This window comes from Zalophus californianus, chromosome 13 (assembly GCF_009762305.2).
Source record: "Zalophus californianus isolate mZalCal1 chromosome 13, mZalCal1.pri.v2, whole genome shotgun sequence".
Lineage (NCBI taxonomy): Eukaryota > Metazoa > Chordata > Mammalia > Carnivora > Otariidae > Zalophus > Zalophus californianus.
The window spans coordinates 53441759-53459593 of record NC_045607.1 but is presented as its reverse complement, the minus strand read 5'-3'; the positions used below and the strand labels follow the sequence as shown (position 1 = coordinate 53459593).

The 17835-nt window shown below is 40.0% G+C and overlaps 1 protein-coding gene across 4 annotated transcripts in view; it reads left to right on the top strand.

Annotated features, from left to right (window-relative positions):
* SNAPC3 (small nuclear RNA activating complex polypeptide 3) overlaps positions 1–17746 on the top strand; it is a 44488-nt gene extending 26742 nt beyond the window's left edge. The window contains exons 6-10 of one of the 4 annotated variants that reach the window (XR_003523582.2): positions 7721–7803; positions 9125–9289; positions 12583–12690; positions 13865–14150; positions 15298–17746. Coding sequence is in view for 1 of the 4 variants with exons in the window: in XM_027614528.2 (XP_027470329.2) it covers positions 7721–7803; positions 9125–9289; positions 12583–12690; positions 13865–14012 (504 nt within the window). In the remaining 3 variants the exon portion in view is untranslated. Of the gene's footprint in view, positions 1–7720; positions 7804–9124; positions 9290–12582; positions 12691–13864 lie in introns of all 4 variants that reach the window. The other 3 variants (XR_003523580.2, XR_003523581.2, XM_027614528.2) reach the window with 3 other exon arrangements.
* The last annotated feature ends 89 nt before the right edge of the window (positions 17747–17835 follow it).

Genomic DNA, 17835 nt, shown 5'->3' with positions numbered 1-17835 from the left:
GTTCCCTCTCTCGCTGTGTCTCTCTCAAATAAATAAAATAAATTAAAAAACGTAGGCTTCATTTTGGTGGTTCTTATAAATTCTCTTGGTCTTTCCTCAGTTTTCATGGTTTTAAATGTACTCTAATCTTTGTTCGTGTCTCTCTGTTGCCGCGTTCTCTCCTGATTTCCAAATCATTATTTTGACTGCCTCCCGGACATTTCCTTTTAGCCTCAGTGCTACCTGCATTTTATTTGAATTGCTACAGTCGATTCACTCTGCCCCTTTTCAGGGGAATGGTGTGATTCATTCTGAAACTGCCTACATCTCGTGGCTTACCATCAGTGGAAAACCCTTCCTGTTTGTTTAATGGAGAAAATAAAGTTAGCAGAAAAGAACTTTCCATCACCTCTCACCTCCATATAGCCATCTGCCCGTGTACCCTGCCCTCCCACGTGGGACAGTGGCTGGACTAAAGCTGCTGCCACCTGAGGCCAGGCTGCCTGCCCATGGGATCCCCTGTCCTCACCGTGCTTGGCCTCACATCACGGTTCCTTCCATTCTGCCAGCTCTCCCTTCATTGCAGACGCGCTGTGGTCACTCCCTTCCTAAAACCTTGTCTCGACCATGCGTCTTCCCCTAGGCACCACTCAGAGTGAATAACAGCAAGTAGGAACAATAATACTCAATAATAGCCCCTAAATTCATTGTTTCTCTTTTTCTGCCGTCAACCTGGTCTTGCACTCAACGTTTGTTGCCAGCACTCCTGGAAAATCACTTTTCTTGATACCACCATAGACTTGGTTCTCACCTTTTCTGACCACTCATCAGCACGTCACACCTTTGAATATTCCTTCTTCCTTGCAACATTTTCTTTACTTAGCTTTTAAGACATTACAGCCACCTGATTTTCTTTCTGTCCGGCTGACTTCTAATTCATTCCTCTGCTGGATGCCGCTTGCTTTCCTGCCTTGTACTGTAAAGCCCTGGGTGTCCGTCCCTCAGAGCTTCCCTCTACGTGTCCTCCCTAGGTGATCCTAGCCAGATTCATAGCTGTCGGTACTGGGGCTTCCAAAATTGTATCTCCAATCTCAGCATCTTCTCTGACCTCCAGACTTCTCTATCCAGCAGTCTCCTTGACAGTTTTTTTATTTAAGTAATGTCTAACCCAATGTGGGACTCTAAAAACAGCCCTGAGACCAGGAGTTCACATGCTCTTCTGACTGAGCCAGCCAGGTGCCCCATCCTTGACAGTTTTTATTTTTTTAATTTTTTTTAAAGAATTTATTTATGTATGTATGTATTTATTTGACACACAGGGAGAGAGGAAGAAGCAACCCCCGCACCGAGCAGGGAGCCCAGTGTGGGGCTCGATCCCAGGACCCTGGGATCATGACCTGAGCCGAAGGCAGATGCTTAACCGACTGAGCCACCCAGGCGCCCCGACAGCTTTTATTGGATGTCTAATAGCCATCTCAAACTTAATCTGTTCAAAAGCAGACTCTACATCTCCACCTCATTCTGTGCCTTCCCCAGTGTTCCTATCTCAGTAAATATGCCCGTTCTGAATCTGGTTACTTGGGCTAAAAACCTGGGAGTCCTCCTTGTCTCCTTTCCTCCCACATTGAAGGCATCAGCAAGAGCTCTGGCTCTACTTCGAAAATATATTCAGGCTTTGCCCCGCTCTTGCTTTCTCTGTCTCTAAGAAAAATAAAAAATAAATCTTTAAAAAATTAATAGTTTTCAAAAATAAAAGAAATTGATCCTGTCCTTCTCCAGTTTAAAAATCTCAGTGGATCTCTGTAGGCTGACATATAAGGCCTTTTGTAATGATGACTTCCAAGTTAACTTTCCATACTATCCACCCCTACTTCTGCACCTTATGCTTCAGCCACAGATAATTTATGTTGCTCAAGCCTAACACTTTTTCATGCCTCCGAATGTCTGAACATGGTAGGAAGCCCTTTCCCTCCCTCCATCCATCCGGTTCATACTCATATTTCCAAACCCAGCTTTAAACTCACTTATTACATAAAATTTTTCCTGACTGACCTCTCTTTGCCACTCTGACACCATTTCGTCTAGCTATTACAGTGCCTATAATAATCGGCTGGTGCTATTTGATAACGTCTCTCTGCCCCACAGGGCGGGCTGTGTTCTAGTCCTTTTGGTGACTGGCAAGGAGACCAGCGTCCTATGACTCACACGTCGATTTCACTTAGTTTTCTAGTTATACCAAAATGGTTTTAAGATAATTGGTTTCTTCAGGTTTGGCATCTCGGTGCTCTTGGAAATAAACATTAAAGAGAAACAAATGGAATTTCAAGGCTGTGTGCAGACCAGGAAATAAAAATTTATCTTTTAAAGGAGAAGCAGGAGTCTTCTGCTGTTTCTCTACCCTACCAAAAAAAAAGTGTAATTATAAAGTTTTTATAAATTCACTTTGATAAGCAAAATCTGAATTCACTCTGATGGCAATCATGTTTTCACTGCTCAAGGCAATTGGAGTCAGATCTGGGAATGAGTCTTAGTGCCAGGAACCCTGGTTTTTGTTTTTGTTTTTTTTAAGATCTTATTTATTTATTTGACAGAGAGCAGGAACACAGGCAGGGGGAGTGGGAGAGGGAGAAGCAGGCTTCCCGCTGAATAGGGAGCCCAATGCGGGGCTCGATCCCAGGACCCTGGGATCATGACTTGAGCTGAAGGCAGATGCTTAACGACTGAGCCATCCAGGTGCCCCCCCCCCCCCCGAAAGGGTTTTTAACCAGGCGTGGCTAGTTCGTTGTGTTTGTACATCAGTGCTGATGCGTTCAGCAGCTTTCTAAGCAGGGGGTTGGATGACCCATCGTCCTATTTTAAATACTTAACACACGTGCAGTTGTATTGTTTCTGCCTCTTCCGTCTCTTTATTAAAATAATTCTGGGGGCACCTGGTTAATTAAGCGTCTGCCTTTGGCTCAGGTCATGATCACAGGGTCCTGGGATCGAACCCAGCATTGGGCTCCCTGCTTGGTGGGGGGCCTGCTTCTCCCTCTGCCTGCCGCTCCCCCTGCTTTGTGCTCTCTCTGACAAATAAATAAAATCTTAAAAAAAAAAATAGGGTGCCTGGGTGAAAAAAAAAATAATAGGATGCCTGGGTGGCTCAGTTGGTTAAGTGACTGCCTTCGGCTCAGGTCATGATCCTGGAGTCCCGGGATCGAGTCCCACATCGGGCTCCCTGCTCAGCGGAGAGTCTACTTCTCCCTCTGACCCTCCCCCCCTCTCATGTTCTATCTCATTCTCTCTCTCAGATAAATAAATAAAGTCTTAAAGAAAAAATATCCTCTGATTATTGAGCACTTACCATGTGCTAGACAGAAGTACGCTTTGGACAGAATTATCGCTGTTTGAAAGATACGAGGAAGTTGGGTCAGAGCGCTGTCATGCATTGCCCGTGTTTGGTAAGCAGAGTGGAGGCTGCATTCAGACCGTTGTCAGCTTGCCTTCCAAGCCCCACATTCTTGTTTGCTGTGTTGGCATGACGCCAGGCGTGAGGGTCTTTCCCCGCCTTTTTGTTTCCTTGCTGAATAGGCAGTGAGTGAAAACTCGGGCTGTGCTGAGAGTCGCAGCAGCTTCTAAACACATGGCCTCTGGAATCTCTGCTAACATTTAACCTATGGAAAGATTTTTATTTCACTGATTGGCATTTGTATTTTATGGTTTCGTTTTTTTAATTTTTGCTTTGGAGTTTTTTTTTCCCTGTTTGTCTGAGTCGTCTTTCTTGATGAGTCTGGTCCCTTGGAAAATTCTGACCATACATGCAAGAAATAGTATGAGTCCTTATGTACCCATTACCCACCTTCACCAATTCTCAGCATTTTGCCAAATTACTATTATTATTTTTAAAGCTTTTATTTATTAGAGACACAGCGAGAGAGGGAACCACAAGCAGGGGAGTGGGAGAGGGACAAGCAGGCTTCCTGCTGAGCAGGGAGCCTGATGCAGGGCTTGATCCCGGGACCCTGGGATCATGACCTGAGCCAAAGGCAGACATTTAACCAACTGAGCCACCCAGGCGCCCCTTGCCAAATTATTTTTATCTGTTTACCTCATGCCGTTGTCAAACTTAACAAAATTGAGAATTGGTCTGTAAGTTAATGCTTTTTTGGACAGATATTTGGCATGTATTCCACTGGTAATCATGGGAAAAAAAATCAGTGAGTTGCGGTTCTTGTAGCTGAGGAAAGGAGAATCTTTATTTCAACCAATAAGCAAGAATTTTGAATATTAACTTAGATGACTTTAGTATGTGAGAAGACTGGGAGCATTGAGCCAGTATATTTCAATCTATTTTAAAAGCTTATATCTAAAACATAATATGTTTTGCTAGCATTTGTTTTTTGGACTATAGTTGTTAAAGAATGGAGTGCATTTTTTTTTAAATATGTGTATAAGATCAGGCCAGTATTTTCTACTCAAGTGTTATTTTGTTTGGTTTTTTTTAATGACCCCTCACATTTTAATATGTGGTCTACTTTTAACATTCAACAGATTAGTTTTTTGTTTTTTTCTTTTTTGTCAGTAATCTCTTAAGGGTCTTGCTTAGAGGAACTTAAAAAAATACTTGGCACATATTGCTGTTACTTTTATAAATAAAGCCCTGGTGTAAGACAAAGAGCTTCTTCAGCATCTCTCCCATTACCATTTTCTCACAGCAGATCCTAGGAATACTTCTGAAAAAAATTTAAGATTTTATTTATTTGAGAGAGAAAGAGCAGAAGCTGTGGGGAGGGGCGGAGGGAGAGGGAGAAGCAGACTCCCTCGCTGAGCAGGGAGCCCAATGCCGGGCTCCATCCCAGGACCTTGGGATCACGACCTGAGCCAAAGGCAGATGTTCAACCAGCTGAGCCACCCAGGTGCCCTATTTCTGAAATTCTAATATAGCTGATTTGAATGTTAGCAAGAGAACAAACTACTGATGCCTAAAATTATATATAAATGACTTTATTCACATGATCCTGTTAGTTCTCGATAGTTACTTTGTTTATAAAGTGGAAATAGTACCAGTAGACTCTGGGGCTACATTAGGTACATAACAGAAGTAACTTCTTACACTAGGTTTTCCATTTTGGTTGAAGATCCTCCCCTCCCCAGAGTTGGTCAGCTAAAATAGCTGACAAAATAGGGAAACTGGTAGTGAGGATCTCTGGTTGCCACTGAAAATCAGAATTACCTGGTTTTGAGGTTGCTCACATCTGCTGTTCTATTTGTAGCCTGACACAAGGAAAAGTTATTAATGGATGACTTCAGATTTAGATGCAAAACAGTTCCCCTTCTAAATAATTATGCCAACCAAAAGCATTAAGTTCCCTAAATCACCTCAAGTTCTGTAGAAGCATTTTTTTTTAAAAAAAGATTTATTTATTTGACACAGAGAGAGACACAGTGAGAGAGGGAACACAAGCAGGGGGAGTGGGAGAGGGAGAAGCAGGCTTCCCGCGGAGCAGGGAGCCCAATGCAGGGCTCGATCCCAGGACCCTGGGATTATGACCTGAGCTGAAGGCATACTCTTAACAACTGAGCCACCCAGGCACCCTGTAGAATGGAACTTTTGTTTTTATTTCCAAAATAAGGCAGTATTCTTTCAGAACCTTTATTTTAGATCCTAGCTTCCCTCTTTGAGGGTCCAGAAGTATATTCAGTGGCAGTTTTTGTGTTAGCAGCTAGATACAGCATTCTAGTACATATTATCCTTTTGTCTCTACAAGTACCTGGGAAGGAGGTAACAGCTTGTACCCCTATGTTATGTGAAGAAACAGGGTCAGGGAAATTGAGGGACGGCCCAACGAGAAACAGCACAGCTAGTCTCATAAGGGTGTCTGATGCCATTGCCCGATAATATGTAAATGAGGGAATGAAGAAAGAAAAATAGAAGCTTCGAAGGAGATAAATTTGGTTATTTTAGAGTAAGATTTTTTTAATACCTGAAACTTACATATCTTTCATAGTTCATAAACTGCTTTGGGGTTTTACAGTCCTGTAAGATAGTGTGACAGATACACAGGTGAGGAATCCAAAGTCTGAGGAGTACTTATATATAGATTAAGAAAAAGAACACAGGTCTTCTCACTCTCCCCCAGGGGTCTGATTGTAAGGATATTTTGAAGAGCAAGTCTAACAGAGTGCTTCTCAGCACTGCTGGCCCATTTGAATCTCCTGGGGAGCTTGGGAAAACATTAGTGCCTGGGCCACATCCTGAGAGATTCTCATTTAATGACTCTGAGGTGAGACTTGGTCTTTTGGTGTTTCTAGGATTCTGTTATTCAGTGAGGATCAAGAGACACCCCTCTGGAAAGTCTGGTAGGCTGAAAGTTAAGAAACCTGACGATGGTTCAGACCAGTTGTGTGACTACTATGGTCCTCTGGGGCAAGACTGCTTGAGTAAGGGGACGCCTGGGTGGCTCACTCGGTTAAGTGCCTGTCTTCGGCTGACATCATGATCCCAGAGTCCTGGGATCGAGTCCCACATCGGGCTCCCTGCTCAGCGGGGAGTCTGCTTCTCCCTCTGCCCTTCACCCTGCTCATGCTATCTCTCAAATAAATAAAATCTTAAAAAAAAAGACTGCAGAGTAAGAATAGATATTCAAATTCTGCCTAAGAATTATTGAAAATTTGAAGGGAGAATTTTTATAAAAGTACACTGAGGGCACCTGGATGGTACAGTTGGTTGAGCATCCTAATCTTGGTTTCGGATAGTGATCTCAGGGCCATGGGATCGAGCCCAGCATTGGTCTCCATGCTCAGTGTGGAGCCTGTTGGAGAGTCTCTCTCCTGATGCCCCTCCTGCTTGTGCTCTCTTTCAAATAATCTTTAAAAAAAAAAGTACACTGGGTGCGTGGGTGGCTCAGTCGTTGGGCGTCTGCCTTCGGCTCAGGTCATGATCCCAGGGTCCTGGGATCGAGTCCCACGTCGGGCTCCCTGCTCAGCGGGAAGCCTGCTTCTCCCTCTCCCACACTCCCTGCTTGTGTTCCCTCTCTTGCTGTCTCTCTCTCTGTTAAAAAATAAATTAAAAAAATCTTTAAAAAAAAAAAAGTACACTGAGGGGCACCTGGGTGGCTCAGTCTGTTAAGCATCTGCCTTCGGCTCCCGTCATGATCCCAGGGTCCTAGGATCCATCTCCACATCGGGCTCCCTGCTCAGCGGGAAGTCTGCTTCTCCCTCTCCCTGCTCCTGCTCTCTTTCGCTATCTCTGTTTCTCTCTCACATAAATAAATAAATCTTTTTTTAAAAGTATGCTGAAAATATTAAAAAATAACAAAAACATAACTAATCACTTATCGCTGGGGAAATATCAAAGATGTGACTTTTGGTTTTTACTTCTAGTATCCAGAATAACTCACTGCTGTGTATTCATATAATAAAATAATATTGTTTATTTCATTTCTAATTAGGTTCCTTTCACACGTCTCAGAATACACGAATTTAAATCAGACCTAGTAATTAAAACAGCAATAGGATAACATTGAAAATAGCAGCAAGGATCAAATGTTTACACTTTCATCCCTGTAAATAGCATAATACTTGTCACATAGGTTCCCATTAAATAGTAAACAAATTAATGAGCTGAGCATATTTTGTGAGGTTGCATAAAGTTACTATAAAGCATATTAGTGTGGTTTTATGACCTATAGATTTTGAATTGGTAGCAATTTCCTAATTATTAATAGAGGACTCTCTTTCAATGCCATCTATTTCCTTATAGGACCTGTACAAATCAGCCTTCTTTTATTTTGAAGGGACATTTTACAATGATAAAAGATACCCCGAGTGCAGAGATTTGAGCAGGTACAGTTTTCAAAAATCTTCTCAGTTTTTCCTGTTTCTAGTTCTTGAAATGGTGAGATCTCCACAAATCCTATTACTGGTCCATTAAGGGTCTTTGCTAAGGAATTGTTTTGTTAGACTGTTTCGTTTGTTTTGGGGTCAGAAATACCAGTTTTTTAAAATATATTCAGTTATTTCATCTGGTTGGCCTAGGTATTAGTAAGTTAATCAAAATTTTTTTACTTCAGAAAGAAAATTTTCCTATCAAAGATCTACAGACTATTTCAAAATCTTCGTGTTATCTACCGTCTTAGAAATTCCAGCAAATCTTGGGGCACTTGGCTGGCTCAGTCAGTAGCAACTCTTGATCTCGGGGGGTCGTGAGTTTGAGCCCCATGTTGGGTGTGGAGCCTACTTTAAAAAAACAAAAAAAATTCTAGCAGATCTTGTATTGAGCCATAGATACGTCTAAGAAACTTTAAATCCCACTTAAACACTTTATTAGTCTCTTTCATATTTAGGTGATAGCAATAAATTAATCTTACTGTTTTTTCTGCTTTTCCAGTATATACTGTTGTTTGCCCTAGATGAGTATGTTAAATATATGGTTAAGTATGTAACATGAAAAATCTATAGCTCATAGTCATGTTAATTAGCCCCTACTTTGACTATCAGTGTCTTAGCAACTAGAATATATATGTATATTGTTTGGCAATATACATATATTGCCAAATATATGTATTTGAGTGTTTATATACATTCTCTTTAATTTTAGCCATTTGTATCTGTATTCTAATGTAGCAGTTCTCAAACTTGCTGCTTTCATCATTCCTTTATACTATAATTGAGTCTACAGAACTTTATGTGGGCTTTAGCTATCAGTATTTACCATATTAGAAGTTGAAACTAAGAAATATTTTATATATTAACTAATTTAATCCCATTACATGTTAACATTAGTAATTCTGTTTTCCAGAACAGAATGAGGCGGATGTCATTGTTTTCCATTCAGTCTGAAGTGATAAAACACATCGTGTAGCCTTTAGAATACTGGTCATTTATGAGAGATTGGGAGTTGAAAAGGGCAAATGACATTTAATCACAAAGATCATTTTGACTTCCAGAACCACACTTTGAGAACTGTTGCTCTAATGGATAAAGACACATTCAGAGTTCTTAATTTCTACATGTGTCAGCCACTAAGATTTTCTCCTCAAGGTGGCAACTGTCCAGTTATATTGAGTGAGCCAGGCTTTATGAAATACTTGCAGTCACAAACCGTTTTCTGTCATTTTTAGGTTTTTGTGGCATAATGAAATATCCTTGTCTTCCCCCCCTTCAGAACTATCATTGAATGGTCAGAGTCCCATGACAGAGGCTATGGAAAATTTCAGGCTGCTAAAATGGAAGATTTCACCTTCAACGACCTGTATATTAAACTGGGTTTTCCTTACTTATATTGTCACCAGGGAGACTGTGAGCATGTTGTTGTCATTACTGACATAAGGTAAGTGGCAGCACTCAGAACATTGTATTTGTTCTGTTTTCCTTTTCTTTATTTCACAGTATAAAAGCACAGGCAGTTTGGTTTTGTTTTTACACTGCAGCTTGGCTTGGGAGCAGCAAAATCATGTTTGCTCTCCATGGACTGACCAGCTCTTCATCCGTTTATATTCTGTCTTTATTTTGGGGAGTAGCTATAATAGAACTACTTTTATTAGAGGGTTAAAAATCTGTAAGTAAGTGTCTCCATTTGTGTACCAGGCAGGCAGTAGCCATCCACTTTGGATATCCTATCACGCCTTTGCTTAGCAAATTTGCAACTGTGTATCTAGGTTTCTTGTCTCTTTGCCAGAATTTTAAGGAGATCAAAGGGAAGTAGGGGAAGAGAAGGGTAATTCTAGTATTTGACAAATGTGAAGTCTTAATGCTTTCATCAAGTATAAAGTGAGAAGGACTAGTTTAAAATGAGATTTTGTTATAATTTTGTATAGCTTGGGTGTCTCTCATAAGGCTCTTCCTTATTTAGGAAATCTCAATTTGTGCAGGATCAATATATAGGAATAAGCCCTATTCCATCCCTGCTTTAATTCCGAGAGAGACCATTTTTATGGGGGGGGGGGGGGGGGGGTGTGTGTGTGTGTGTGTGTGTGTGTGTGTGTGTGTGTGTGTGTGTGTGTGTGTGTGTGTGTGTGTGTGTGTGTGTGTGTGTGTGTGTGTGTGTGTGTGTGTGTGTGTGTGTGTGTGTGTGTGTGTGTGTGTGTGTGTGTGGTAGTGATACACCCAGGCTTTTTATTATACCAGTGTAGGAACTGATGCCTTCAGAAGTCCCTGCCTCCACTTTTCTTGGATCTTAGTGACCAGTCTCCAAAATTCTGCCTGGCATGCACTTATTCTCAGGAGGTTTCCCGAGGAAGGACTTCATACTTACTGCTTAGGAAACCTTGAAGTAGAAAAACACGAATGCAGGGGCACCTGGGTGGCTCAGTTGGTTAAGCGTCTGCCTTCGGCTCAGGTCATGGTCCTGGGGTCCTGGGATCGAGCCCTGAGTCGGGTTCCTTGCTCAACGGGGAGTCTGCTTCTCCCTCTGCCAACCGCTGTCCCTGCTTGTGCTCTTTTTCTCTGACAAATAAAATCTTAAAAAAAAAAAGAAAAGAAAAAAACCCATGACTGCAAAGCAGAAGAGATAATGCTGGTAAAGGGAAATTCCATAATGATGGCCATCTAGCAATTTGTCCCGAGACTGGAGCACAGCAGAGAACTCAGGAAGGTGTCTAGAACTGCCAGGTGTCCCGCTGGTGCATAAACACTTGGAGAGTATGCTTCTCATTCTGTCAGGAAGTACAGAACTGAATTAGCGACAGGTACACGGCAACCTAAGCAGATGCGAACCTGAGAGAAGTCGTTAGCTGGCAGCCTCTGGCTCGTAGCTGGAAAACCGTGTGTTACACAGTAAAAGGAACCTGCAGTCGGTTGTGGAGTTGAGGTGTAAGTAGTAATATTAATTTGGCATCATGTAAACATTAAATATTTAACCAAAGTTATTTTGGTTCTGTAGAGGGATGTTGAGGAGGTAAATTTAAAAGAAACAGTTAAGTATGCAAAACAGTGGCCCTTAGGGAAGAAGATTGGCTGAAGCAAAGGGCCAGGGGGTCAGGAGAGCTCATAAACCCCAGTTTTGTAGGACTTAAAATTAGATATTTTTCTTTGATAATTTTATATAAGCTATTCTGCCTGCTCTTTCCCTGAGGGGAACGTGCCTGAGAATTAGCATAATAAGATGGAAGACAAGCCACTTTCCTCTGATTTTAGTTTAACATTTCTTACTGTATGGCAGTGTCAGTCCTTAAACTCCAGGCAACGTGGGAAAACAACGCTTATTAAACATTTGCAGCGTGGGATGTTCCTAAGGAATTTTTAGTTTCAGCTTTTTAAAAAAGATTTTTTAGTTTCACTTTTTAAAAGAGTTTATTTTTAAGCAGTCCCTACACCCGGTGTGGGGCTTGAACCCACAACCCCCAAGACTAAGAGTCACATGGTCTACCAACTGAGTCAGGTGGGCACCCTTTAAAGAATTTTTAAATATAATTTGGACTACAAGTCATTTTTTACAAAAGATTTTATTTATTTGAGAGAGAGAGAGAGCGGGCACATGAGCAGAGGGGGGGGCAGAGGCAGAGGGAGAAGCAGGCTTCCCGCTCAGCGGGGCTCGATCCCAGGACCCCAGGATCATGATCTGAGCCGAAGGCAGATGCTGAACCGACTGAGCCACCCAGGCGCCCCTAGACTACAAGTCATTTTTATCTTCTAGGTGGATTTAATCATTCAGTGCCATACTATAGTCTAATAGTTGGTAAGCTGGGGCGCCTGGGTGGCTCAGTCGTTAAGTGTCTGCCTTCAGCTCAGATTGTGATCCCAGGGTCCTGGGATCGAGCCCCGCATCGGGCTCCGTCCTCGGTGGGAAGCCTGCTTCTCCCTCTCCCGCTCCCTCCTGCTTGTGTTCCCTCTCTCGCTGTATCTCTGTCAAGTAAATAAAATCTTTAAAAAAAACTAGTAATAGTTGGTAAGCTTACAAGTTTTATTAATCATTTTCTGATATGAAGTTGATATATTGCTACCCTTACTAAAGGACAAAAAGAAAGAATCGAATTTTTAAAATGGTCATGGACCTTTAGAACACTCTAGTGTAGTCCCTTCATTTTTTGGATGAAGAATCTAAGGTCCAGCATGGTTAAGGAATTTACTCACACCCAGTCAGCTGATTAGTGGCATAGTAGAGACTGACTTCCATTTACAATTTACGAATTCTGACACCTAAAACTAGAGTCCTCTATCAGTTCACATTATACCAGGAGTACGATTTAGATTTTAATAAAGAGGATGGTAAACAAGAGCCATGTAACACATAACCAAATAGATAAAATAGTTGCTCAAACTGTGTTTCGTAAGAAGGTATTAAGTGTTGAGTAAAGCAAGGGCTCTCTGATGGAATACATTCAAGATCTGCTGCACATAGATCTCCCTCTTAAAGAGTCACAGAACACATTACTGTAAAATGCTTTGGGAAGTTTCATAGGAAAGAAAACATTGTTTAATCCCAAATGATCTTTAGGAGAGTGTTTCTGTAGAACACAGGTCAGACCTTGTTTATACCTAAGTCTTTCATAAGAAAAAAATTGAAAAATATACCTACTGTGTTCTTAATGTTGAGGTACAGATGTATTTCTTTACAGATCACAATTTGCATTTTTTTAACAATTTGCATTTTAATATTTTCGTTTACGTCTCATGTACACAAAGGCTTGCGCATTGTGATGACTGCTTGGATAGGACACTTTATCCCCTTCTTATCAAGAAGCATTGGCTGTGGACCAGAAAATGTTTTGTTTGTAAAATGTACACAGCCAGGTAAGCGATAGGTATTTTTTTCTTCAAGAATTACTGGTTTTCAATAGTGAAATACTTTCGATTTTTGGTATTTCAGTGTTTCCTATTTTGATTTGAACCTGAGAACTTAACTTTGGGGGTATAAATAATAGAAATGGCTTTATCTAGTAGGTAAGTGCTGCAAAGTAGGTTACATTTAAACAGTAAGGAAATGAATTCTATGTAGTGGAAGTCCAGAACTGGGTCAGACTTTGGATGAGTCAATACTCAGTGTCATCAGGGAGCCGTGTCGTCTTTTCCTCTGCAGTTTACAAAATCAGCTTCATCCACGGCTCCTCCATGTAAAAATAACAGCATTCAATATATGTATAATGAGGTCAAAATATGGTTCCATAAAATTTTTACTTTGTGACACTTCACACTTAGTTAACTGTGGATCAGAGTCAAAAAATTCAGAGGAAAAGAGAATAATTGCTTATCAGATTTGGGGGGGTTCTCCCCGCCCCCCCAATAGGCTTCTCTAAATGGTAAGTAGGAAAACATGATAAATCAGTTATCAAACTGGAAATCAGGGAATGTTAAAATAGACCATGAGATGCAGATTCAAATAGATTGAAAACCAGTCTTTGATCTTCCCGAAACCAGTACATCTCAGGCCAAAAAACAAAAGTATCAGTTGATTGTTGCCCATATTCCAGTTTGTATACACTCTATAACATTTTATCCTGAATTCTAGATAAAACACCTGGAGTTTTCAAATTAGCCAGGACTAATTTACCAGTTAAAAAGATAAGTTACACAAAAGTTCATCAGGTCTGTAGCATCTAATATATATTATGGTTTTTCAAGATGGCCTATTACATTTTAACAGTTACTTGGGAGGATAGGTTAGTCATATCAAAAGTGCAGAATGCTTTCTTGTATGGATTTATATTTTTCTCTACTTACCTTCAAGAAGTCTTTCAGAGAAACAGCACTCTGCAGGGTTCCTGTTAGTTGCCCTTTTGCCTTGCAGAGTATTGGTAGTGATATGTCTGTATCTATATGCAGACAAGATTGTATAAAGGATTACGGTACATTAAGACAGGATAAGGCAATAGTGGGAATGTTATGTTTACACATTACTACAGGTCCTAACACATTAAAGCTTGAGAAAGTTGATTGTAATGATGTACAATTTTTTTTTTGATTACAGATGGGTGACGAACAACGACAGTTTTGCACCAGAGGACCCATGTTTCTTTTGTGATGTTTGCTTTCGGATGCTCCACTATGATTCAGAAGGCAACAAACTAGGAGAATTCCTTGCTTATCCTTATGTTGATCCTGGAACCTTTAACTAATAATAACAAAAAATGTACCTTGTGACGTTACTGTCCTCTTGGATGGTTACTTTATTTCCAGAACATGCCACTGAGGAACAGGATCCCCCTGAAATAATCAGCTAGTTACCCACGCCCCTGCAAAAGTTCACATCACAGGTCTTTTTTTTTTTTTTTTTTTTTAAATCACAGGTTTTCTTATAAAGTAACTTGTGTTTAGAAATCTTTTAGTATTTATTTCAAAATGGGGTTTTTATTTAGTGTGTCCATTTTTAAGTGTGTTTATCATACTAAGTTGTAGGAGTACTTTATATTTTTTTGAATACAAATCCTGTCAGATTCAAGTATTCTGGTTTTTAGCCAGTCTGTGGCTTGCCTAATCATTCTGTGTCCAGAGTACTTTTTGCTAATCTATAATTAGAAAAATTCAGTTAATCATACATCAACTGGTGGAAGTGTTTTGAAAATTCTTTGAAGAATGTGAGCGCTATACCTTGTACCATGAGGCTTCCAAGGTAAAGATCCCTTAAATATCTGTGATAAAAATGAGGGAGAAGAATAAAAGTAGATTTAACAAATACAGTATTAAGAATAGCTATTCTGTAATCTGATCCCATGGTGGGCTCTTTTGTAATATTAGGTTTGGTTTTGGTAGAAACTAGCAAGCATACTAATCATTTTAATGAGACTCACTGCATGAATAATGAATGTAAAAAGATCTTTCAGTATATATAGACTCATACCTTCACAAAAGTAATGTTTAAATTGAAGATTCATTTCTTGATGAGAACTTTTTCAGTTTAATTTTATAATTGAAATAGATTTTGGGGCACCTGGCTGGCTCAGTTGATAGAGCATGCAACTCTTGATCTCAGGGTTTTAAGTTTGAGCCCCACACTGGGTGTAGAGATTACTTAAAAATCTTAAAAAGGAAAGAAAAATAACAGGACCACTGGGACATGGGAAGTCAAGATCGTGTGGATCGCTAGCTCTGGTTCATTCATTATTGCACAGTAACACCCAGTATTCTATATGCAAAAACAAGAGTTTTTCTGGCCCAACTCTTCCATTCCTCCAGCTCCCTCACCCTGACAACCCTGTTTATTCACGTCTCTCATTCTGGGCAAAAGGACACCTTAGATGAATTCCAAGGTCTAGATCATCACAAAAAATTACAGCTATCTATATTAAAATGTTTTCCCCAAATCCTTTTTGGTGGAAAATTTAGTTTTAAGACTTTTAAGAATGCTGTAAAATAGTTCCTTTTAGATGTGTCATTATTTAAATTCCACTTTCTCTCTCCTAGGTTATTTATTTAAATTCAGCTGAGTTCCACATTCCCTGGATGGCTAAGAACAGACATTTACCATACAAATCAAAAACTGATGAAGCCTTTAAGCCTCTATGTTTAAAAGCTTGGCAGTGAAATGTTTTATGGACTTAGATTACATATCCAATTAAGTTGATTGGTGTGCTGAGGACAAGCACCTGTTTCTGGTATGTGTAGTGATGGTCTCATTCACTGATTCAGTAAATATACCAGCGGATCAGTAAAAAGAAGAGGTGTCTCCCCTCGCTGGCTTATGTTACTGTCTAAATTTTTACTTTCATGTTTCCAATGATGCTAAATTGAACAGATTAAAAATTCTGCTAGAAAACCATGTTTACCCAATTCCTATAAGTTCTACAGGTAAAAATGTATTTCTCTTTTTAAAAGATTTTTTTTTTCTTTAGAGAGCGAGTGAGCGTGCGGGGAGAGGGGCAGAGGGAGAGAATCCTAAGCAGACTGATTCCAACACAGAATGCAATTCCATGACCCCGAGATCATGACCTGAGGCAAAAATCAAGAGTTGGACACTCAACTGACGGAGCTACCCAGGCACCCCCTGCTTTCTTTATTTTTAAACTGTATTCCTTGTAGGTCTTGCATTAGTATGCAAGGGTGTTTTTTTTTTTTTCTCTCCAAATTAAATTCTACTTAGTTAATATATAGTGTAATATGTTTAGGTTTTACTTTGATTCATTTTCATTTCATATTCTCAAAACAGCAAATTCCAAAACGTGCACTGTACTAACAAAAGCATTAGTCCACGTGTGATCATTTTAGTGGACAAAGAAGACAGACTGTCAATTAAAACATTACTGCTAGTGAAATTCTATCATTTTTTTTTGTTAGTTTAAAGATTTGATTTGTCAGAGAGAGAGAGCATGCATAAGCAGGGGGAATGGCAGGAACAGGGAGAAGCAGAGGCACCCCGCTGAGCAAGGAGCCCAAAGCAGGGCTCCATCTCAGGACCCCCGGGGATCATGATCTGAGCCAAAGGCAGACGCTTAACTGACTGAGCCACCCAGGCATCCCTTATTTTATCATTTAAGAATCTCATCCTTCTGGTTCTTGAGGGTAACTTTTCCAGCAAAGTTACAAAGGCTCTGATGTCTTTGTGCTATCATTTCCCCTTGTGAAAGCTAGAGGAAGAAAGACTAACCTTCACTCCCAGAAGTTTTGCCCATATTTATCACTTATACAGATGTCCCACCAAATTCAGGTCAAAAGACCTTCCAAGTTTAAAACAGGCCTGAAAGAGGTCTTGAATTAAGTATTTTATAGCTGTAAATTTCAATATTAAACATTACCTAAATTATATGTCATTTTATCTAATGAAAAGCAAATATGGTAATGAACTTATAAATCAGCATCCTCTGTAGTTAGAAATGAGATTTCGATAGAATAATGGATGAACATGCACAAAAAGCACTATTCAGAAAAGCAACACCTGTTTCTTTAGATATCTTTTTCAGCCTTTGGTATCCTGGTAAGGATAATTTTACCTTCTCCTAATCAAATTATAATATCTTTATTATCTCTACGGTTAGAGAATTCCATAGCACAAATATGAAAACATTTCTACATATATAGCAACTTCATTTCTTAAGGTTTGTAATTATGGGTTTGCTATTTCCAATAGATCACCCTTTCTCTGGCCAATGGGACAAAATAAGGTGTTAGTGAAGCCCTCACAGAGCCTTGTAAGCCTTTGGTCTTATATAGGATTAGTTGGCAGACCTCATCTTGACCTGACCTCTTCGAAGACATCAGGTGAGTGTGTGTGCGGGTACTCTACAAGCAGTGTATCAGCAAAAACTGGGTAAAAAAGATCATCCTATTTGAAACTGCAGGATGTAATAGAAGGTTAAGATCGTCAAGTTGTTCATACAGTTTCCCTCCAGTTCAGATGACACCTCTGAAATCTCCAGAGCAGCTAAGAAGGCTTCCAACAACAATTCATTCTGCAGGGCCATGCATTGCTTACTCTTTTAAATGTTAGCCGGTAGGTTTAAATAGCACAAAATAGGTGGTTTATACATGCCCCCCCCAAAAGAAGAAAATATCTCCTCTTTTGCTAGCTATTTCATTTAAATTATCTTAGTGACTTGTTCAGCAGTGGAGTTTTGATCAAATACACAATTTAAATGGAGCAAATGCTCCTGAAAGTTTAGTATTTATGACTTTTTTAAGAGTTCGGAGAGCGGTAGTTACCTGTGAATTAGCTTATGACCCAACAGAAAATGGAAGGCCAGTTATATTTTCACACTATATTAATCAACTGTTTCGAGCAAGGCCAGCCCAAACAAACCATACATAAATTATCAGAATGCTGCTACATATATATCCTGAAGTTGAATATTCTGTGGTTTCTTAGTAAACTATATTGCTCTGTTGGGTTATAGAATAAAAGAGGAGGGTGAACAAAAAAATAACAATATTTAGTTACCCTGTCTTATCTCTCCAGACAACACAATCTCTATACCAAGCTAACCAAGAAATTACTCCCTTGGAAGCAAA